The sequence below is a fragment of the Asterias amurensis genome, chromosome 11, assembly GCF_032118995.1.
Source record: "Asterias amurensis chromosome 11, ASM3211899v1".
Taxonomy (NCBI): domain Eukaryota; kingdom Metazoa; phylum Echinodermata; class Asteroidea; order Forcipulatida; family Asteriidae; genus Asterias; species Asterias amurensis.
In genome coordinates this window covers 1,877,882-1,902,751 of record NC_092658.1, presented here as the reverse complement: position 1 = coordinate 1,902,751, position 24,870 = coordinate 1,877,882, and the positions used below count along the sequence as shown (strand labels likewise).

General features: G+C 38.1%; 2 protein-coding genes across 4 annotated transcripts in view; one reads left to right on the top strand and one right to left on the bottom strand.

Annotated features, from left to right (window-relative positions):
• LOC139943974 (uncharacterized) overlaps positions 1-7,364 on the bottom strand; it is a 176,781-nt gene extending 169,417 nt beyond the window's left edge. For all 3 annotated transcript variants that reach the window (XM_071940893.1, XM_071940895.1, XM_071940896.1), the window contains exon 1: positions 7,191-7,364. The gene's annotated coding sequence lies outside the window, so the exon portion shown is untranslated. The remainder of the gene's footprint in view (positions 1-7,190) is intronic.
• Positions 7,365-9,865: 2,501 nt separating this feature from the next.
• LOC139944338 (cyclin-F-like) lies at positions 9,866-23,383 on the top strand. Its single transcript, XM_071941337.1, has 16 exons — positions 9,866-9,985; positions 11,002-11,126; positions 11,868-11,974; positions 12,436-12,503; positions 13,222-13,415; positions 13,844-13,897; positions 14,098-14,226; positions 14,488-14,562; positions 15,507-15,658; positions 16,156-16,320; positions 16,565-16,688; positions 17,058-17,238; positions 17,702-17,789; positions 18,128-18,382; positions 18,898-19,091; positions 20,147-23,383. Exons 1-16 carry the CDS (start codon positions 9,979-9,981, stop codon positions 20,695-20,697), a joined length of 2,469 nt encoding a protein of 822 aa, XP_071797438.1. The 5' UTR covers positions 9,866-9,978; the 3' UTR covers positions 20,698-23,383.
• The last annotated feature ends 1,487 nt before the right edge of the window (positions 23,384-24,870 follow it).

Sequence of the window (24,870 nt, the reverse complement as noted above, 5' to 3'; positions counted from 1 at the left end):
TGCAAGATATGAATGAAAGAAAAAAACACCCTTGTCACATGAAGGTGTGTGCGTTTAGATGGTTGATTTCGAGACCTCAAGTTCTAAATCTGAGGTCTCAAAATCAAATTCGTGGAAAATTACTTCTTTCTCGGAAACTATGGGCACTTCAGAGGGAGCCGTTTCTCACAATGTTTTATACCATCAACCTCTCCCCATTACTTGTCACCAAGAAAGGTTTTATGCTAATAATTATTTTGAGTAATTACCAATAGTGTCCACTGCCTTTAAGTTAAATAAAAATCTAAGGGCAAGTCTTTACATATACGCAAACCTGTCTCAAGACTTCATGGGCTTGTCTCAATTTAGTTTCAGATGGTTTCAGACACTTCAAAGATAAGTACCACAATCCACAATGTTGAAAATTCAGTGAGACTCAATTAACTCAGGTCACTGACACCGTTTCCAACCAAGCAGTTTATGACCAGTCCCCATGAGCAATCTACACTCTTAGACAACGGCACTGTACACATTTGGAAATTGTCAAAGACCAGTCTTCTCACTTGCTTGCCGTTTCCAACCAAGCAGTTTATGACCAGTCCCCATGAGCAATCTACACTCTTAGACAACGGCACTGTACACATTTGGAAATTGTCAAAGACCAGTCTTCTCACTTGCTTGCCGTTTCCAACCAAGCAGTTTATGAACAGTCCCCATGAGCAATCTACACTCTTAGACAACGGCACATTTGAAAATTGAAGTTGTGTGCTTTCAGATGCTTGATAGTCTAATTCTGAGGTCCCAGAATCAAATTCGTGGAAAATAACTTCTTTCTCGAAAACTATGTTTTTTACTTCAGAGGGAGCCGTTTCTCACAATGTTTTAAATACTATCAACAGAACAGCTCTGTTTTCAAGTAGGTTTTTATGCTGAAAATTATTTTGAGTAATTACCAATAGTGTCCACTGCCTTTAAACACATTACAAAACAATGATAACCAAAGAACATCTACCTGTACTTGAAACAGGAACACACTACAGTAACAACCTTTGGAAAGCTGGAGCTACACTTCAGGCCTTGAGTTTCATCTTTGAGAGGGCAAAGCCATTTTCATTTTGCAGAAAGGCGCTTCTAAAATTGGAAGACTTTTGAAGGGGCACCAAGGCCAAGACCAGGGGTTGCACCCTCAATACAGGGAAAAACATTGCCCCTCAACTGAAAAGCAACGATACCCAGAGTGAAACCAACCTTGCTATGCTATGCTACGTCGCTGCCACCCCACTGATACTAATGTATTCTGACAAATGATATCCCATGTACTACAATGCAAATGTTGTTATTTGACTCGCAAGTGACCAGCATACAATGTACATTGTATGAATGACAAAATAATCTCTATGAAATGTGATCCATGTCTTTGCGATTGTTGACATGTCGTCATTGGATTTAATTTAGAACAAATCCAGTCGAGCAAGACGGAACAAATTAGGTCAGAAAATACGAGTGGGGAGATCATTATGTGCAGTTAATAAGATTTCCGTTACATTATTCGGTGCATTTTCCTGCTGTAGACAGTGTTTTGTGAAAGAAAAATAAACTGGATAAAATAAATAATATTTAAAAAAATCTCATATAAATTATTATTCAATTTTAGTTACAGGGTGGCTGCAGTGTTTTTGTTATTCATTTAAACGATTAAACATGACTTGTTTTTGTTTTTTTTTGTTTTTTTATATTAAATGAGCAAGTATTTTAAAAATGGTTTTCAAGCGATTAGGGGAACCCACCCCGCCCCTAAAAGGGAGCCTTCATTTGCATAAATGTGACGTCATGTCGGTAACCCGAGCCACTGGGCCCCCTGGCTGTGTGCATATAGAGACGTGTGCACTGTGTGGCCTGGTACCTAGGCGCGTGTAGTTGGGGACCAGACTCTTTTTGCCGACGATATGTTTGAATTCGCGACTTGACGTCGATGGTAGGGGGGCGGTAACAATCCAGGGGGCATGACTTATTTGCTAATTACGCAAGTTAGATATGTCGGGAATAAACAAAACAAATTTTATTGATGTTCAATACATATTTTATAAATAAATGACAGCAAAATTAACTGTTTTATTTGAATTCACTGCAGCATCCCTTTAAACATTCCGGTACACACAGTGCATTTTCCTGTAGAAAGTGTTTCGATAACAATAAACAAATTGCCCCCCAAAAAACGTAATATCTGAAAAATCTCATGATTCAGTCAATGATCATTTGGGGGGGCAATGCAACAGCCGATGACCGGAAGCGCGTATCAGCCGGATCGTTCATACAGCAAGTAAAATCATAGGTGGCCAACTTCCATCACTTGATAAACTGTATCTGTCTCGAGTTGAAAAACGAGCCCTCTCTATAGTAGATGATCAGTTTCACCGGCACGTAACCTCTTTAAGCCCATGCGGTCTAAGAATCGTTTCCATTCAATTAAATCTGGATCTAACCGTACTTTGCAGAGTATCCCACAGCTGTTCGTGTTCTAAATGACAGGTTTTATTCATGAATGTCTATTTCTGATTTTAATTCTATCGTACTGTTTTCATCTTTCGAATTTCGCCTGTATATTGTAATACTTTTCAGAGATGTTTATATATTTTGATGTATTTTTGTATAAATGGTAAATTTTTAGTGTAATTTTTATATAACATATTTTAAGACACGCAAAACCAAAACGAATTTCACTGTACAAATATTTGGTTTTTTTTACAAGTGACAATAAAACATTATTCTATTCTTTATTCTATGATTCATGACACTTATTTGATTTTAATTAACAGTTGGAACAAGCTGAGAAGTATTACATGAAAACAATTTTGACTATCATAGCCTTTCTATTAAGAAATAACTTTAAAAAAATATTTGGATTCTAAATATATAAAAAAATAAAATAGTTTTTCTTTAATTTATGTATCAGGATTCTCCACACACACAAGCTAGCAGGCCAATACGCTTGAATTGTGGCCACAAACAAATTGTAAGATGCAACCCTTTATAAAACCAAACATTAAAATTAAGTAAAACTTGCAGATGAACTTGTTTCACTTCCATTCGCTTCAACCAAACTTCAAACAAAACTTGGTCCAGAATGCACCCCCCCCCCCCCCCCCCCCCCCGTTCACAAACAAAATTCCCAGTCGAACCCTGTCTCTATCTGACAAAACAAAGTCACAAACTCACTACAAAGTGTGTTCTTCAAAGGGAAGTTAATAAAGTGCTATGACTCTTAATAAACAGCAAACCTAAGTTCTTTCGAGAAAATATAATGAGCTATTGCAAACTGTTAACCAAAAAAAGGGACCTACAAATGCAAACAAAATTTAATGGCCTGCAGTTTCCAGCCTCTCCAATTCTTCTCGAGTTGATCACTTTTGTATTTCTTCATACAGATGCTATTGTCATTGCTTGAAATAAATAGCAATGTCATCTAGTTAGAGGATTTGCACATTATCAAAGACCAACTTGAAGGTTAATTGCATAACAAACTTTTAAACACCAAGGACTCAGGGATCAGTCATGGCTTTTTGGAGTCATTGTTACAGAAAAGAATGACCTTATTGTACTGAATGACACTGTTAAGTCAGAAATTTAATCAAGGTCTTGAAAAGGCACTGTACACCTTTGGTAATTATTGTCAAAGGTCAGTCTTCTCACTTGGTATATCTCAACATATGCATAAAATAACAAACCTGTGAAAATTTGAGCTCAATTGGTCTTTGAAGTTGCGAGTTACTAAGGAAAGAAAACAAACACCCTTGTCACACTAAGTTGTGTGCTTTCAGATGCTTGAATTTGAGACCTCTCGAATTAAATTCAATTATTTTAGTGGGAAATTACTTCATACTCAAAAACTACTTTCCTTCAGAGGATATGGTTTCTCACGATCAACAGCTACCAATAATTGCTTGTTTACCACAGTTGTTATGCTTACAATTATTTTTAGTAATGACCAATAGTGTCCAGTGCCTTTAACAGTAATTGTTACAGAAAAAAATGACCTTATTGTACTGAATGACACTGTTTAGTTGGTTACTTTATCAAGGTCTTGACCCTAATCCTGTTGTAGTTGTTTGAAACCTGAAGCCAGGACACTGTTAAAGGGAGATTGGGTTTCCTGAAAAAGAAACTTGAGATGGTCCAGGTTTGGAAGTGGACAGAGGTCATGGAGGCCAGTGGCTTTTGTTTTAATGTGAAGGGTCCAATTTCATGGAATTACTTTTTTAAGCATAAAAAATAGCCATGCAAAAAACAATTTCCCCTACCAGAAAATGTTTAAAATACAAGGCAAAGTACAATACTAAATATAATATGTGGCTGGTATCCTGCTACTTTTTGCTTGCACAAAAAGTAGTCCTGCACAAAATAATTGTTGCTTAAAGCCATTGGACACTTTGGACAAACAGTATTGTCCAGGGCCCACACTTCGTGTATCACAACTTTTATATTATAAAATAACAAACCTGTGAAAATTAAAGCACAATCGGTCACCAGAGTTGGGAGAAAATAACGGGAAAACCCACCCTTGTTTCCGCACATTTCGTCGTGTCATGACATGTGTTTAAAAAAAATCCGTAATTCTCGATATCGAGAATTGATATTGTTTTAATGTTTTCTCAAAAAAGTTAAGCATTTCATGGAATAATATTTCAAGAGAAGTCTTTCAACATTACCTTCTGTAAACCCTGTAAGTTATTTGTAAATCTGTGAACTTTAAAAAAACAAAATCTGTACCGAAAGTGTCCAATGGCTTTAACAGAATAAGGTTACACGCTAAGTACAATTACACAGTACCAAATGTGACTGGTATCCTGCAAAATATTTCTTAATAGAAAACTATTCCAGCAAAATGTTCAACCAAGTCTTTGCCTTGGTGCCCCCTTCCTTCAACAAGCTGTCATAAATATCTTAACAGCCAAAAAGAGCTGGCAATGTATCTGTGGTAGTGGGTGGCCTGTATATCAACTGGGCCAGGAGGAATCTCTATCACTCCATCGTATGATGGACTCTATGATGGTCACACCCCTGACTGAGTTTTTTGCCATGAATGAGCTCCAGTTGAGCTTCCAGCGAAGCTAACTGCCCCCCTCGGGCTTAGGAAGCGTTTGTTTGTTCACAACGAACCGCCAATGTGTACAGCACCGATTAAGAATTTATAATTGTGCTTGTATTGTCATGGTTGCGTTTACAGCCCAGTGGTTAGACCATAGAAAAGTCTGTGGTCCTTTTGACACCAGGTAGAAGAGGAAAAGTTCTTGTTACTAACCAGGTCAAAGAAGAGGGAACTTGTTGATTCCTAAATAGTTGACTCGATCTAAATGGGAGTCTAAAATACTTGATGAACCGTAAAGTACTTATTAACCACTGGTTGGACTGACCCTTTATTAAAACCACTTACAGCTCTTAAAAGGCTGAATAGTGCACTCTCTACCCATAGAGGTAGCCCTCCATGCTCTACCTAAACTTAAAATGATAAAGTTTTATAATATACATGTAGCCCACCTGTAGGACAGTCTAATAAAACAAGGTACCCAAAACTGAGCACACAAAAGTAATGAGGCGATGTGCAATAGTTGTTCAATGGCAACCCTGTATAATCATAAATGAACCTTGCTTCAAAAGCAGTTTGTTTTTTTTAATGAAAAAAACTTCTACCCTTTTTGCCAATCTTTCCCAAACTAAACACCACTCCTTTTTACTTTGTTTGTAATGTTGTTTTTCTCACAATGCTCATAACAGACTTTCTAGTTTTAAAGTTCAATGAGTGTTTGATGTTTTTTTTTTGGTGTAAAGTTTTAGTTATAGGTCTAATCATTACAATATAATAATAGAAGTTAAATTTTGCATCGGGTATAAACAATATTACAATATTGTTTTGCAAATTTTACTCACATTCTACTGCACACATGATATGAAAAGTGTGGTAAACAAAATACTTGACTATTGTGGAAAAAAATAGAAACATTTTATTTAGTACAAGGGCTGATCTACATAAAGAATTTCACAGTCTTTGTCGGGCTAGTTACATACTCAGAATCTTACTGAATTTCTCGGGTCCACAAAACTGAGATAATATAGGGGGAATATCATGCCATTTGCTGATAAATACAGCCTGTGTCCACTGATTTTACACAAGCCTTATCTGCAGTTAGAATTTCATGATTCTCCTAAGGTTTTTTCCCCACTTGTGATGATCTTCTATCAATGGACCATTTATAATTTTATTGCGTTGGGATCAAATCGGTCAGCAATTTGTACATATTATTATCAGCCCCATGCCTTAGCCTGTTCACATGGAGAAACCAGGGCCATACGACTATCGCAACTACGGGGGTAAGTGGAGCTAGTAGCTGCAGGCAATGCGAACTGATAAATTACATAGACTGAACAATTTAAATCATCTCTCCTGCCCAGCAGAAATTGAAATATTTGGAAGCTAATTTTGCTTTGAAAAAAATTAAGATTTCAAACAATTATTTGTGATATAATTGTAAGTAGAGTAATCATTAAACCTCAATTTATAATATGGTGAATGAAGACAAATTTACTTGAACGGTATTACTACATATATTTGACCACGCTGCGAGATTAACATGCCAATTAACAACTGAACTGAACTATGCCAACTGAGCTGTCCAGCCCTATCTGTATGTTCATGAAGAACTTCATTTTCATACAATTTAATTAGACCCCCAAAAAATGGAAACTTTCCTCTTTTTTTTCAAGAAAAACAATTATTAAGCTAATTTTAAAATCAACAACAATGATAATGTTCTACTCTGACATGTCTGACAATGACATGAGCATGACTGACATTCACTTTCAACTGATCAATATGACTTTGTTTTCAATTGGATTTCGGGTCACATTTTTCGTTCGGAATGTTTTCATTCAAATAAAAGCACATCAATTCAAACATTGACCAGTCACACTGACACTGACACAGTCACACCATAGAGTAAGTACTCTATGGTCACACTGACAGGAGGACCATGGCATCACATCATGTCATTTCATCTCAGCTCAGGCGCGGCAGTTGACAACGGTCTGACTTTTCAACATAAACCGTACTGCATGCTGAATGACAGACAAATTTACAAAAATCATGAAGAAGTCTTCAATTCAATCAAAATGTTGTGTAACCATTTAAGAAACAAAATATGGGAATTGTAACTTACCAGATATTCTTCACTTCGCCTGCCCACGTATTCTTCAAACACGTTTACATTCACACTGTTATCTGGTGATTAAAAAATCCGCGTTTTTATTATTAATTAGTGACTCGTGCCCTCCACTGTTGGAAACGAAAATCCATCCATATCGGGTGGTCGTCGTGTGGTGAAGAAAATACAGTCTGGTGCATCTGCAGGTGCACCATTGATAAACCATAACAGTGCACGCGACAAGACTGGATTTAAAAGCCTGTCAACAACATGCCGTTTTGAAATATAACGTGTAGTTAATGTTATTGTTTTATTACACAACTTTCGCTAGTTTTTTTTACTGAAAATTACTTTGACCAAATAGGGAGACATCGTAGAGCTTATAATGTATTTAGTTCAAATTAAAGCGTTTTTTTTTCTTAAAAAGAAGTTGGTTTTGGATGAAGCCCTAACGGTATTCCCCAAGCTATTGAACATTAAGCACCATCTACAAGCTCACAGTCATAGAGCGCGTTTCCAGCTACGAAAATCGAATACACAAAACGAAATCAATAGAGGTCGCTATTTACACGTTGGCTCATTTTCTGTCAAGAAGGCACTGATCTCTCAGTGGTCAAAAGTGTGATAAAGGTTGTTCCACTTATCGTGGCCCCATCAATTTTACAAACAATTTTTGTCTCTCTATTTCTGAATAATGTAATTTCACAAAAAGCAGGCCGATTCCTTTGAGCTTGGGGGTTTTCGGGGTTTTTTTGTAAGTGCAAAATTTGACTACTTGATAGTTTTAGTGCGTTTTTTCGCAGGCCCATTAAAATGACGGCAAGATAGTTTTCTCAAAACGAATTGTCTCCTATCCCCTTATTAAACTTCTTTGTGTAAAGGCACTGGACACTATTGGTAAATACTCAAAATAATTGCTTGCATTGGTAACGAGCAATGGAGAGCTGTTGCCAGTTGATTATATCAAACATTGTGGAAAACGGCTTCCTCTGAAGTGCCGTAGTTTTTGAGAACGACGTAATTTCTCACTCAAATTTTCAAATTTCGAGACCTCAGCTGATGAGGTCTCGAATTTAAGCTTCTGAAAGCTTACAACTTCTTTCAGTATTCTCTTGCAACTTCGACGACTATTGGGCTCGTATTTTATGAGAGGCCTTCATTCACCAAGTGAGAAGATTGGTCTTTGACAAGTCTTTGACAACAAATATTTGCCAAGGAATAATGGCTTGTTGAAGTCTCCCGGTCTATAAACTTTTTTTTTAGAAGAGAGAGGGAGACTGAGTTACAAAAACACCACGTGGATTCGATTTTATTTGATAAGACTGTTATACTAAAATACTAACATTGGTAACAAGGAAACTAATAAGAGAGAACACTTTTTTTTGGGGGGGGGGGGCTAATGTTGTGTTCAAAGATAACTCAAAGAGAAGCCATTTTGTCGTTTCCATGGGATCACATACATGATTATGAACAAGAAAACAAAAAATGTCACAATAATTTAAAACAAATTTAAAAAAAGGTTTGTGGCCGCGGCAAGATGTTTCGAATAAGAGGGAAATAATACTGCTATACAAAATTTCTTTGCTAAGCAAAAAAATGAGTGTGTCGACACCAAGTACTACACAATAATTTTGGCTGGTAACCTTTTTTCTGTGCTTAGCGAGTTTTTGTGCTAGGCATTTTTAAATTGGCCCACGGTGAGTCTCTGTCAAAAATGAAATGGCTAAAAATGACAACACAACAAACATGCGCAACAAACGCCGTAAACAGGTGGATGATCAAACATTGTAGAGAAGGGAGGGTTGGGGAGGAAGGGGGAACGGTGGCAAAATGCAAATTTTAGTAAGACAAACAGTGCGCGCGGTACATCACACAGCTCAATACAAAATCATTCTAAAGGCGCCGAACTTGGGTCTAGGATCGGAAGAAACAAAGTAATGTAGGCGAGGTTTGCGGCAGTAGCACCGTGTTCAAATGGGGCCGGCCGTGTACTCTCTCTCACACACAACAAATTAATTACAAAAACTTACAAAAAGACACTAGGCCTCTAGAAGGCCCTAATGTGGACGTTTTGAGAGACTTCGGTTTATGCCTACTTCTCATAATTCCTTTGTTCATACTTTTACTTGTAGTTTCTGATTGTCTGTTTTCAGTCTTTGTTAGGCTATCGGTAGGCAGTGATAATCTCTTTGATAGAAAGGGGGGGGGGGCACTGTTTTCAAAATAATCGACTGCGCAGCCACATTAACCTCCTCTTTTTACTCAATGTGTCATTTATTCATAATAAGAGAATTTCCATATTATAATTAATTACACGCATTATTTATTATCTCTTAAAATTAAGGTCTCTCTATATCTATTTAAAAGAAAAAAATAATTTGTATTTTATTCGATATCAAACTTCGGGTAACCGCCATGCGGGTTATAAAAATTAAGTTGACAACTTAAATTTTTATTTTGGTTTTCTGTACAATTTGAGTTTTAACTCTCCGTGTATAGAGTACGATCATGGTACGATTGGGGTAAGTTTGAGTTCGGATTTGACGTGGGTTGGGGGGGGGGGTCTGTCGAAACAGACGGGACGCGAAAGATGCAAGTTGATGCCACAACCGACCAATCAGCGCCTGAGCGAAGAAACGGATAATAATGTAATGCGGACGCGGGAGGGCGCTTTAACGGTCGCTCAAAATCAGCTGGCAGTTTTCAACGGCAGGCGCATCTTTAGGGACAGGGGGGCTGTAGTTTAGAGCGCCTTTTTACGACTTTACATCCCAAATATTTCTTCAAAATTTATTCCACAAGAATGAAAGGTAAGTAGAAGTAATGTGTCCGAGTTTCAATTAATGTCTTGTTCGGAAACTTGATTTTTAACGTTTTAAGGTTTGGTCAGTGGCCGCGCTAAACTCAACGGTCAGTTTTGCGGTTTATTTTTGTATCGACCACCCACATTGCTGACCTTTCTCCGTATTTTTAGTGCGTTGGCGTATTTTTTATCAATGAAAGCAGCAATTTACAAACATTCACGAATTTAGTTCGTTAAGTTTAAACATTAAATTCAACAAACATGTTGTTACTCTTTTCGAACATGATTTTAAACTATGTTAAATTTCAGTCCAAAAGTTTTCAAAAATAACTTTGAAATAAAAAATAAAAGTTGGATATCGTATCGGGATGAAAATGAATGTTTTTGATTTTATTATTGAAGTAAAAAGCTCTGTCCCGAAAATTCATGTTTTTGTGGAACCCACCCCGAAAATGTATTATAAATTATCATGATTTTGACTTTGAGTTGATTGAAGAAAAGGTGGGAGCAAAGACGAATAGAGAAAAGACTTGAGTCGAGTCTTAAAAATAAAAGTTTATTGCACAAATTTTAGTTTTGTTTATTATTATAATTGAACTTTATTCACGTTTTTCACACTAGCAGCTAGCTAGTACCTCCATGCTTTGATTGACGATTTTGAATCTATTTATTATAAACATGATAAAGCGTGTTTGTACTTTGTAATTTGTTAAAAGTTTGTAATTTTGTCAGAGAGTGGAAATTCCAAAGGTAAAGAGAAGGCATTCTGTTGGTTGGTTTGCTCTACATAGAATACGCACACGCTCATTCAACCAATAGAATGCTTGCTCTTTGTGCCGTGATCATTATCGTTTTTGTTATCTCTGCCTTTAAGGTACGTGCGGTTTAATTAGTCACGAATTGGCATTAATTTTGTTATCCATCTTTTTTTTCCTCATCTTCAAAGAATGAGAACAGTTGGACTTCAGTCTTATATTTGAATAACAACTTTTTTTGTTCTTTTCTTGCCTTCATGTGATGCAGGTAACTTAATCCCGATGAACCGGAATCGCCGGCTGAGATCTTACACGTTGTGCAGTTTGCCCCAAGAAGTGCTAATCCAACTCTTCAAGTATCTTCCGTTAAAAGACCTGCTTAATATAAAACAAGTATGTGGTGCCAGGGTGTTCCCCCAAGACTAAAGCCCGGTTCATTCTTCCTGCGAATGCTTCCTGCGAAGTGAATTTTCAAAATTGGAAAGCCGAGGGCATACCAATTGTTGCGTCACCAAACTTTGCTTTACATTTGCAGGAACTATGAACCGGGCTTAGCGTAACAAACAAACCTGCCCTGAAAGTTCTCTTGGTTTTGTTTGCTCTATGTGTCTGTATCATGAATAAAACCAAAACCCAAAACAAGATTTTACCTAACAATTTAAATCAAAGCCTCCTAGAGGTAAAGCAAATACCAGAAAAAAAGAACAAAATAGTTGGGTTCTTGTTTTAATGAAATATTTTGGTCTAACAGTGAGAGTGCTGAGCTACAAGACCTGTGACCAAATTCATGGTTCTGTGTACCCGAAGCAAAGAATCTAGGCTCACTGAAGCAGCGGGTATTCCCCGCTTATGTCAGGAACGTTTTTGCGCGTGCTGATTCCACATGAACGCATTCTTCGCAACTACAACTCGTGCAGAACATTTTGCTCTTTCCATGTTTGTTAGTGAAGAATGGTAATCGCAGGAGCAGAATTTGGCAGTAAGCAGAGCCATGAAACTTGGCCTTGTGGTCTAGTGAAGTTTTTTTTTTAAGTTTCAGCGTCACAGTCTTGATGATGATTCAATTTTCTATGATTTACGGTGATTTGTAACGCGACTAATGATTTTGTTAAACTTCTCGTTTGATTGACACAGGTGTGCTCGCTAATAAAATGGTTAATCGACAGTAATCCTCGTCTGTGGACAACGGCTACTCTCGTTGATGAGTGGCCAAATGAAATAAACTTTAAACATTTTCAAAGGTAAATAGTCGATGATCGGACTGTGTTTGACTTAGAGTGGTCCTTCTTCGTTTGATTGTTAGGCCATGTCACACAAAACAGGTAACCAGTTCCAGGCAATCTCATTCACATTATGGTTTTCTCATTATTTTCTTGGTGGGGAAAGTGAAATTGTTTCTCTTTTACATGAACTACACAACAGAGAGGACCAATTTAGGCTTTACATCCCATCTGGAAGGGGGAGCAATAATAGTTAAGTTTCTTGCTAAAAGGACACAAGTGTCATGACCAGAACCATTACCCACACTCTGCTTAACAGAAACACCAGAGCTTGAGTCCAGTGCTCTTATCCCCTCGGACACGACACGCCACTAAGTTTCCAAATTTTAGAAGTTTTCTAGGAAAGCTTTAGTTTAGAAGAAAAATTTAATTAATGGGCAGAAAAGGTCATGAAAAACTTTGTTGTGTTTTTATCTTTACAGGGCAGCTGATTTGGATAATGTGGAGGCGCTGATCAAGTTGGGCATAGCTTGCTTATACAATGAAGGGTGTAAGTATACTTCATAATTATGTTAGTCTCTTTAGAACTCTTCTACTCTTGGTACAAAATTCCAGGAAGGTAACCAAACAATAGAAGACTGTCCAACGATAGGTGGCAGCAGACTTACCAGGTAAACTTCCATCGTTTACTTAGTTCTGGACATGCGCATAATTCTGAGAACATTGGATTTACCCGGTAAGTCTGCTGCCCTCTATCGTCCCAGAAAGTCTCCCATTAAAGCTATTCAACTGCACAGGTTCTGTACTTCGTTCTTGAGGCAAGGTGCAGGCAACCAGTTCCAGGGAAGAAACATTATATCCACATGTCAGTTTTCTCATGATTTCAGTTTGTCAGTGCTGCAATCTGAAACCACTTATTGTATATTGCTAAAAAATGGTATTCTTGAATCTTATTTTGTGAAAATATTTCATGTGCCACTCCATAGAAAAAGTTATTAGGAGTTACATAAGAAATATATTCTCAAAATAAGATGCTTTTCCTATTTCAACCACTGTTAGCAGTGATTTACAGAACTAAGAACACACACGGTGCTTTCATTTTGTGAAAGTTATGGCTGTGCTAAGTGCCATTGCAATGAATTGAAAGAGAGAGAGAGAGAGAAACATTCTTAAATTGGATAATCACTTTGTCTTTCACAGCTTAAATTTGTTTCTATCATTCATCAAGACATTAACCTGTGTTTTCAAATTGTGTTTGTCCGCATCAGTGCCAGAGTCGTTTGATACGGACACAGAGGCCAAGGGGAAACATGCGGCCAAGTTCCTGTGCCACGCGGAGAGACTCCTCAAAGGGGCTGACCCCTTCCTCTGGGCACTCATCAGACCCCCCTGGAGTAAGAATGGCACCTGCTGCAAGGCCACTGTCTTTAGGCTGTTGAAGGAATTGGGGAGCAACTCTCAGGTAAGCTGGAGGAAGAAATTCCTCGCCAAACTTGTAAAAGAGAAAACAATGAATTTCAGTTTATAAGTTTTAAGATATAAACTAAGGTCTATCAGCTAACTCAAAATTTTAAATGTTTTATAACTGGGCTGGTACGCAGAGTATTTTGGGACATCATGACATCATTTTGGAGGGAGAAAGTTGCTTGCAAAACTTGTAAAGGGAAAACACTGAACTTCAGTTGATAATTTTCAAGATATAAACTGTAAGGTGTATCAGCTAATTAAAAACTGGGCATGTACGCAGAGTACTTGGGGGACTTCATTGCATACTAGATTGACGTTTTAGTATGTGTTTATTTATTTTGAAATTTAAGTTTCCATCGTAACAGTTGAAAACCTTTTCGAATTACAATGAATAAAAATGCAACTTTTATCTCATGTCGACAGGAATGTGACCAAACAGTGCTGTACTCTATCGCCAGAATAAGCATCATCCTTCAGGTATTTCTCCTCTTTCAAATTATTTTATTACTAAATTTTTTCTTGTTAACTTCCCAAGTAAAAAGGTATCGTTATTGATAAAAAGTCAAACTCAAACGGTTTTGTGTCGCTTGCTTTTGTGTTTGAGGCTCCCCTCCCTGCAGTTCTTTCTTGTCGTCATTTAATTTTTTTTTTTCTGCGACTGAATTGTCAACTTCTAGGATGACGACGAGAGCATTGACTCGGATTTCCTGACAGAGGATACCAAGATGTGGCTGACGAAGGCAGCCGAGGTCGGCTCACACAAAGCCGCCCTACAACTGTGGCAATACAACGCAAGAAACTGTAAGGTAAGTAACAGACCCTTAAAAGGGAACTTGTACCTATAGTTTTTGGAACCGTTCGGTTGTTTTGATCCTATATAAATGTAGATGTAACCTGTGCAAATTTCATTTCAAATGATCGTGTTTTTGAGACGTTGTTGAAAACCGGGAATGGTTATAGTCTATACACTTTTTAAACAAATCAAACTTGAGTAAAGTTATCTTATCTTCCATTAATAATCTTCAGCTCTAGCTATAATCGCCTCGATTGATAATTTATCTTTGCAGGATGCCGCTTCCAAGCTTGAAAGAATACGACAACTCAGGGAGATGGTGCAACCGCATGGATCCAAAGTATCCAAGGTGAGGGCCCAGTCGCTCTATGACTTGATAGGTCATTTGACAACGCGCATTCTGCGAAGTCTGGAATGAAGTCTGGAACACACAGAATGGATCAAGCACAAAGTCACACTTCCAGGGGTTTTGGTTGTGCAAGGCACTCCTTGAAAGAACACAAAATGACCTGGCGGGATTGTACACTACTGGGAACGAGGTTGCATGTCTGTGTATTGAAGATGCAGTGTTCACACCACAAGCTGTGTTCATTGGATTGTCATGTTGTTCTATTTACAAGCACAGTTTAACAACATTATATTATAAGTTTATACTGGCAGATTTTAGCAATTGTTCAAAACTACAGTGGAAAGGATTATATTGAAACTGCCATTTCTCCCTAATTCTGCAGAAAGTTTCCTGAAAATAAACCAATATTTCCATCTTCTGATGAACAAATTTGAAATCCTCCTGCTTATGGAAACTTAGTCTCCATCATGTTGAATGTATTTCTAAGTGTTTCCCTCACTATCGTACCAAAACTACCTGATTGCAGTATACAAATATTGGCAGTTCTATGAAACCAACGGTTCTTTTAGCTCGGCTCCAACTCATTTAGAGATTACCATTACATTGGTGTTATCGCAAAACCTTTGCTGTATCATATTTCCACCTAGCAAAGTATTATAGCAAAGTTTCAAATCCTACTCGGCTCTTTGAATGTTCAGACACCTGTTTCTATCAGAAAACCTCATCTCTTCTGATTGACAATTTTTTACAGATTGAATTGTACAATGCATCCGCTCTGGGGAAGTTTGGTGGTTGAATATTATGTTGTAATGTAATCCTTAATATCTCCCTTTAAATTTCCCTGATTACAAGTCACAAATGTTGACTTGACAGCTCTATGAATGGTCGACACCTGTTTCTATGACAAAAACCTCATCTCTTCCAATGGATGATTTCTCTTACAGATGGAGTTGTACAATGCATACGCTCTGGGCAAGTTTGGAGGTCTGCTCCCTCACCAGGCAGCTGAAGCTACCAGGGCATACATTCGAGACTCCATCCCGAGGAACTCGCAGAAACTCTTCAATGTGCAGTCAAAACTCAACAGTGCAATGAGGTAAGGTGTTGTAACTCGCAGAGAATGAAAGGGGGTTGAGTACACACTACTGTTGCAATTTATACAGCTAGGTAAAGAGAATGCAATCAAAGAACTTGCAGGCCTTAACTAGGCAGGTCTGGATTTGAACTCGGAACTGCCTGGGCTAAGGTCTCCTATACACCTGGGTAAAGAGAAGCCTATCATGGTGAAGTATCTTGCTTATCATAACTGGTTGGTGGGGGATTTTAACAGCTTGTGCTAAAGGTCTCTTAGACTAGTATCTGGTGCACTGTGTGCAACTCAGCCTCTACACTAAATTTCGCTCTGTAGCTAGAGCTCTAGTATGGCACTCCAGTGGTCAAGGGTTCGAATCCTGCAAAAAAATGTCCCCTTTGAAGTGACGAGTGTACAGGCATCATATAATCTAATTGTACAGCTGTTGAAATGTGATCAAAGTGTATAGACAATGCAGAGGCGTGATTTATATGATTTTGATTCTGATTCTAATCTGACAGATACATCTTAGTGGACTGGCTTGTGGAGGTGGCCGGGATGAAAGGCTACTCCTCGCACACGTTACACATGGTGATCAACTGCATCGACCGGTACCTCATGCACCAACCGGTATCCAGAGGCAATCTACAGCTGGTTGGTATCACTGCCATGGTCCTGTGCTCAAGGTATGTGGAGAGCCAGTGAAACCCCAGGACCCAATTTTATAAAGCCTGTTATGTACAAAAACTCGCTTAACGCAAAAAAAATCTTTCTTAACAGGAACAGGTCACCAGCTAAGAGTCCATAAAGTTTACATTGCTGCAACTGGTGCCACACTCATTTTTTGCTTAGCACTTTTTTCTCTGCAGTTGTGAATGTGGTTTAGAGGAAGAGAATGGAAATGTTGATGATGTATTCTTTGTTATGCAGAATGTTGGAGCCGGACATCGTTACTATCAGAGAGGCAGCGTGGTTGACTGATGGAACTTACAAGTATGAAAAGGTCGTAAGGATGATGGGTGACATCTTAGCAACCCTCCATGGGAAGATTGATGTAAGTAAAATGACCTCCTTCAATTTGTTTTCGCCCCAAAACATTTTATTCTAAGGGTTAGTGTCCATTCGCGATTGCTGTATGGTTTAGAAATAATAAATCTTACTCCAAGTGAAGATTAGTATGTCAAAGAACAATTCACCCAAAGATGGTTTACAACTTTGAATGAATTTCCGTGGACCTTTTAATAGAGAAAATAGAATTAGCTGTTGCAAACAACTTACTTACCAAATGGACCGATGGTATAAATGCAAAAAAATAGACCTTTTAATAGTTTAAACTCTGGTCAGGTAAATTAATGTGCTAAAGAGATTCATATCTTGAGACATAGTACAGACATTTACTATCAGTTTTTGTTTGTTCTTTTAGATGCCGTCCATGTGGGAATACCTGATCCTCTACTTCCAGTTAGCCGACGCCGAACGTCAACTAAAGTATCTTGCATTGTACATCAGCGAGCTCACATTACTCCATGTTGACTTCGGCCGGTACTCGTTAGCGCATCAAGCGGCCAGCGTCTTCTACCTAGCCAGAATCAACTCAGGCTGTGGTAAGTAAGGATGAGAGACATAGCGGACCGAAAAACTATGATGTTATTCAGAGTTCTCAAGATGTGGGTTTTGCAAGGATGGCCCGCCTTCTAAAGGCCACCCTGCAATTAAATTGACTGCCTTTTTCAAAGTAATTGACCGCCCTGCCAAAAAAATAGACAATTCATGGACAAAAGCAACGTCGAACCCAGCATGAAACACTCGGAACACTGGTTGTAAGTTCTGTTCCACGCATACTTTTTTTCCGCCAGGCACTCATTTAAACACGTAAAATGTTGCCAAGTTCACTGACCACCCAACTGCCGCATGTTGTTAGCGGGGACTTCCTTGAAACTTCCTTGCAGTCATCATAGACGTCAATGCTCGGAGTGACAACTGATGATGATAGCATACCAACTTGTGCCCATCCGATGATGTCATATTATTATTATTATTATTTATTTTCTTGGTTCAACCATTTAGATACACCATGGCCGCCCAAGTTAGTTGAATACACCGGCTTCAAAGCCACGGATCTTGTCCAATGCACTCTGCACATCCACAAGAAATGGTACGTGAACATCATTTTCTGTTGCATTAGCTTCTTTGTTAAACCTCGTCATTTACAAGCCTTGCTTGGAAGTATGAAATGCAAATAAAAGACAGTATCTTTTTCTTAGATAAACTCAGGTTGTTGTTAAACCCTGAAATTTGGAACCCGATATAAATTTGATGCGAAAATTTAATTTTCTCTTTCTGTCAAAGCAGCATCAATGTTTTTTAATTTTAGCTTCGAAGCATTAAATGCAAAGGAACGACACCTGCCCTCTTCTCTCTTTAAAAATTCTCTGATATTTAATTTCACGCCTGATTGTCAATCTGAAACTGACTCTTTCTTCAATTATTCAGTTTCAATGACGAGCCTCTCTCGGACCATCGCGACGTGAAACTGACAGCCGTCCAACAACGATACGCTGAGGAAGAATACCTTGAAGTCAGCAAAAAGGAAATATTAGATCACGTGGCTCTACGTGCCAAGCTGTACGCCGAGGACGATGACATGACCGTAGATGAGGAGAGCTGCTCGTTGCCTGGTACCCCGACTCCCTGCGGTAGAGTTGAACCATTCCTCATGTCACCGTCTAGGAGCTCCAGGTCAAATAGGTGAGAGGTCATAGGATACAGGTCATGGACACAGGTCGTTGACATAGGTCACAGGTCCTAGGTTATCTAACTTAGTTCTCTTTGTTCTCAGTGGGACAAAAATATATTTAACCACAAACCTCCTCTAAAGCAAGTGACTTTGCTATATCTCTGCCCTCCTTTTTATCCGCGTTAAAAGTGAATATATGAAAAGTGAGAAGTTTTGTTTGTTTAAATCTTCCTTTCACGGGAACACCAAGCTGGCACTAGCCAATCTCTCTCATACAAACATTGGTTTGATGTCTATGATTATGAATTTCACAAAATTATAAAGTCATAATATATCTAGTCATTGTGAAATCAGTATTTAGCTTGGTAGGATTCAAACCCACACCCTTGTGAGTGAAAGTCCGGCAGTATAACCACTGGATCACGGTGACAGAAGTTGGGACACAGTTTCCTTCTAGAAAGATTCCATTATAACCATTCCAATTGTTTGATTTTAGAAAAACAATTTATTTTCTCTGAATCCTCAGACTTTCACAAGCATCCAAAGATGACCGGGGAGATCTCGTCACCACGCCGACCGGGGAACTCTCCACGGATAACCTGGAGCGGAACAGCCACGAGCCCAAAAACGAAAGCTTCATGTCCCTGGAGTCGGGGTACGATGGCGACATGGAGAGCGACGCAGAGGGTGATTCAGTAACGGACACGGTTCATAGTGAAGGTACGTTCTGACCATTACAGATATAGTCAGGTGTTGATAGCCTTATCTTATTCAGGATATCTGAGTTAACTAGAAACTCAAGAACAGGTCGTAAAAATATATTACAATGTTAAATATTTTGACTTTTATGTAAATGGCATATCAAAGAGGGTTATATCTTTGCCTGATACATGGCCGAGGGACTTCCTCCCAAATAAACAAACTGTTTTCCTATTGTACAGAAGTACCCCTCATAAATTCCTCAAAAGACTTCCTGAGAATCCCAGAATACTTTGAAGACACAATATGAGGGGTGGGGGGGGGGGGGGTGAGGGGAGCTCAAGGTGTCCTAATTGGAAACAAAGTAGTACAAACACAAAAACAACCCTGTAAAAATTAACACTGCTTCTGCTAAAGCATCACTTCTTTCTGCAAATTGCTCATATCTTGCAGCTTAACACTACAAAAATTATTTTTTTTTCCTCAAAATCAGAGAGGTTTGCTGCTCAAATTTTTGCCACTTCACAACAAATCTGCTGAAAAGATACTGCTGTAGTGCTCATTGAAAGCAAATCATGCCCAAGTTCACAAGCTGCAGTGCAGGCCTCAAACTTCGTGTTCAAAAGGGCACAGCAATAATTGCTGTGTTTTTTCCATAATTAGAAGGGCATCGCAGCATTTTCGTAAATGTCAAAAAGGCACCACTGCATTTTTTGTAGAATTTGAGGGGCATCATGGCAAGAACTAAAAATTACAAACAAATTTCTCAGGTTAAATTTCTTTTTTTTACACAATCGAGCATGTGATAAAAACCAATGCGTCTTCATTACAGCAAATTTGACTTTGCTAAAACACCCCTCAAAAACTTCTCCAAAACAACTAGACAAAACAAAATAAGGAAGAAAAAGCATCACAATTTCTTTTCCCAGCAAATTTTGACACCCTCTTACCAAATCCTGGCTAAAGTTTTGGAGGACATGTTTAAATGATCGACAAAGCCCGTTTAGTTTGTACACCAGGGAACCAATTATTACCAGCAAATTTTGACACAGCTTCTGGTTGTAATTTTTGTCCAGATTCTCTGTGGGTGATACCAGCATTCGATGCCCGCTTGCCTAAAGCTACCCCCTCTTATCACACGTGGATGTCATCGGCCTCATCATCCACCGCTGCTTTTGCTGCTGCCACTACCTCTACCTCATCTCATCACGTTGCTCATCTACCTCAAACTCGACCCACCTCCTCCGCCCGTTTCACCCCCGTCACAACGAACAGTGCAATCCCAATTTACCAATCATCCACCGAGGAACAGGACACAAGATGCAGCAACCGAGACTCTCTGGATGTTGCCGTGCCAGCCATTGCCATGGAAACCCAAAACAAAACAATCGCCACTGATAACGATCCGATCATCACCCTGCAGGTTAAAAGAGACACTTCTCAAGTCCCGTTCGCCGGGCAGAGCTTCAAGTTTGACTCGAGTGGAAAGCTGAAGATGCGGTCACCGCGACGACCTCTGAAGAGATTGGAGAATAGCCCGAGGAGGCGGGATTCCAAACGGCAATACACCGGGAAGACCGGAACGAGAGAGCAGACGACACGAGAGAATGCTCATACGCTAACATGATTGGAGTAGTATTAACAGGTCATAGGTCACTGTGGTGAAAGAGACTCTGGGAGACGGTGATGGCAGTGCTGCAAAGGGCATTGTTAAACGTAAAGGAGATATTTGTGGGATGGGAAGACAGTTTGCTGCAGAAGGGACATTCAGGAACACTGGATCTTTGCTAGATGGAATAAGTAGACCAGATTGAGTCTATTTATTATAAATAAATCACTCTTCAGCAATATTTTGTATTTATCAGGTATTCGTCTCATTTTGTCCCATCTAGCATTATTAAAAAAGAAAATTCAATTCAATGCTTTATTTATTTATTGCAGGTGAATTAATTAATTTTTTTAATGATTGTCAGGAAAAATATGACCCCATACTTAATCAGATTCACAAGATGTGCCTGTGCCAAGGCCACATCTTGTCTGTGTTCTCTGGTCACTTTTGTTTTTCCAAACCGTGCATGTATTCAAGACGTTTACATTTGATTCATTCCAGTTATTATTAATTGGTTTAGGAATTGGGGGGGGGGGGTACTTTTGAAGTTGGACAAAGAGGTTTGAGGTAAATGGTTCCAAATAATTATATTTTTAATTTACCCCACCATCATACTTGCTTACATTCCTTAACCTTGTCAACTCCTTCTATGTTTTCATTGTTTTCTGGGAATCTCAGGAATCTTTAGAGAATTTTGAGGTGGGGGGGGGGAGTGTGTTCAAGTATGGGAACATTTGTTGGAAGGGGGAGGGGTGCTCACCCTCCGCTATGCCAGGCATGATAGGGGTATTCGTATACACAGTTCAAACTCCTTGTTTTAGTATATAAACATTGACAAAGTACTGAACGGTATGTTTATATTTTAGTGTACAAATACATTCCACTCTATTTGTAGTTATTTTTATATTTCAAAGTCAGTTTGTAAGTTACAAACTGACTGTTCCTGAGATTAAGATCAGAAATGATGGGATTTTGGACTCGGTTTACAAGTTGTTTTTTTTCTTGTTCAAGAAACTATGCAAAGAATGAAATAAATAAAAGTGTAATTTTTTTTTTAAACTTTAGTTTTATATAAATAGAGGAACAGCTGAGAAGAGAAAATGGGCAGCCAATGTTCAAGAACAGTACCTTCTCTGTCTTTCAGGTGAATCAGGGCTATATAAATGTATATTTTTTGTTTTATGTACTGTTATAATAATTTTCTACTCTGTTGTCTGATGTGTAGGCTGGGTATTTAAAGCCATTATACCCTTTCGGTAAACAGTATTGTCCAAGTCCCACACTTCATGTATCACAACTTATATATAAAATAATAATCTGTGAAAATTTAGGCTCAATCGATCATCAGAGTCAGGAGAATATAACGGGAAATCCCACTCCGCACGTTTCGCAGTGTCATGGCATGTGTTTAAAATAAATCCGTAATTCTCGCTATCGAGAATTGATATTGTTTTAATGTTTTCTCAAAAAGTAAAGCATTTCATGGAACAATATTTCAAGAGAAGTCTTTCACCATTACCTTCTGTAAACCCTGTAAATTATTTGTAAATCTGTGATTTTTTTGATTTTTTTTTCTGTACCGAAAGTTTATAGTGGCTTTAATGGAGGCATTTGTCTTTGTGCTCCTAGTCATTGCCTTGGTGCCCCTACAACATTTCCAGTAGAAGTTCACATTTACCTTATATCGCAAAGGAAAAACTACCTTGCCATTACAAAAGCCTGCTACAATAATTCCATACGTGTACTTCAATTAATGTAGAAAATCAGTGAACGTTTTGATTAAATACCCTGAAAATGTTCTGTAAAAGCGAACCATACAGTAACCTTTTGGGTGACTGCCCTATGTTCAGACCATCCCTATGATCTAATAACCAGGGGTTGATTTCACAAAGAGTTAGAACTACTACTAGTCCTAGGAGATATTAAAATTAAAAACGTATTGGCATTGGCTAGTCCTAAGTTAGGCTGAGTACCTCGTCCTAATTGAGATAAGACTAGTCTTAACTCTACATGTATGTGAAATTCACCCAAGAGCTTGTGATTTAGGATTATGAAAACAAATACGTTAGTTGTCAGAACACGTGATGTTACCATCACTTTTTCTTTAAAAAAAAAATCAAAATGTTGTTTTTCCCAGGGATCAAATATCTCACATGTTCTACTCATTTTAAGGAAACAGTTTGTACACTTGTTATTCACATACTTTTATAGCCAAGAATTCAAAGTAGAATTTAGCCAAAAATAACTCCAGATATTTTATTCATTAGTGTAACCTTGCATGGGAAGTGCATTTTTTGTAGTTTTAAAATCTTCATTTAGTTTTCTATGTTTTCAATGCGTAAGAGATAGTATAGAAAACAGGACATGACTTTTGGAAATCCCACAGGAGGGAGGAGTTTTATTGACGTTTTGTTTTCTTGTTTATTTTTGTTCTTTTGGTTTCCCTGTATGATTTGTTATAATAACAGAACACTGCCCAGTGGAAGAAAAGAAAACTTGTCTTGTCTTCTTGTTTTAAAAGGGTTTCTGCGTAGGTTTTCCCCCTCAGTTATCCAAGAAGTAAGAAATGTCTATTAAAGACACTGGACACTGTTGGTAATTGTCAAAGACCAGTCTTCTCACTTGCTGTATATCAACATACGCATAAAATTTGAGCTCAATCGGTCCACGAAGTTGCGAGATAATAATGAAAGAAAAAACACCCTGGTCACATGAAGCTGTGTGCTTTCAGATGGTTGATTTAAAGACCTCATATACTAAATGTGAGGTCTCGAAATCAAATACGTGGAAAATTACTTCTTTCTCGAAAACTATGTCACTTCAGAGTGAGCCGTTTCTCACAATGTTTAATACTACTATCAACCTCTCCCCATTACTCAGTACCAAGTAAGGTTTTGTGCTAATAATTATTATGTCCACTGCCAAAAAACACTATTGGTAATTACTTAAACAATTTTTAGTATAAAAACTTACTTGGTAACGAGCAATGGAGGTTTGCTGATAGTACAGATTATTGTAAGAAATGCCGGGGCCCTCTGAATTAATGTAGTTTTTGAGAAAGAAGTATTCTCACTAAAATATTTGAATTGATTCAAGACCTCACATGTGAGGTCGCAAAATCAACCATCTTAAAGTACACAACTTCGTGTGACAAGGGTGTTTTTTCTTCCATTATTACCGCGCAGCTTTGATGACCACATGAGTTCAAATTTTCACCGGTTTGTGAGAAGACTGGTCCACGACAATTACAAAGGTGTCCAGTTTCTTAAAATGTTGTTACAAATTTACCATCATTTTCCATGTGTGAATTGCTGGTGTGCAGAGTGATTCTGTTTTGATGAACTTCCTCCTTAACGGTACTTGACACATAATCACACATTTGGTAATTTTCAAAGCCCAGTCTTCTCACTTTGTGTATCTCAACATCTGCATACAATAACAAACCTGGGAAAGTTTGGCTCATTTGGACATCGAATTCGCAAGAAATTAATGAAAGAAAAAACACCCTTGTTGCATTACTTTGAGTGCTTTGAGATGTATAATAAAGGGCCTCGGCTAAAGTCTTTTATTATTTGAGTGAGAAATTACCTTTTTCAAAAACTACGTTACTTCAGAGGGAGTAATTTCTCACAATGTTTTATACTATCAGCAGCTATCAATGTTGCTCATTACCAAGTAAGTTTTTATGCTAATAATTATTTTGAGTAAATACCAGTACTGTTTTGTACTATGAACCTCTCCCCATTACTCATTACCAAAAGAGGTTTTATGACAATAATTATTTTGAGTAATTACCAATAGTGTCCACTGCCTTTAAAGGCACTGAAGTTGGATACGTGCCAGTAGGCTTGGTTGAGTTTCCCCATTGTGGGTAGATCAAGGTAAGAGGTCAGGCACAATTATGCAAATGATCAACTGGAAATCATGTTACTTTATACATAGAGGATGTTGACACACAATACAACATAAACAAGTGAAGTTACACAATACTAATGCCTAATGCAGATTGAACACAGAAGCAAAAGTGAAATAACTGGGAACTGCCATATCAAAATGATTCATCACCGATATCTTTTCAGCCATGTTTTTCGTTGTAGAAAAAAAATCTAAGTTAAATTTTTGCAAAAACCTCTTAAGCAGAGAACGAATGTAAGCGCTGAACTTCACACTGTTGCTTACCAGAATAAGGCT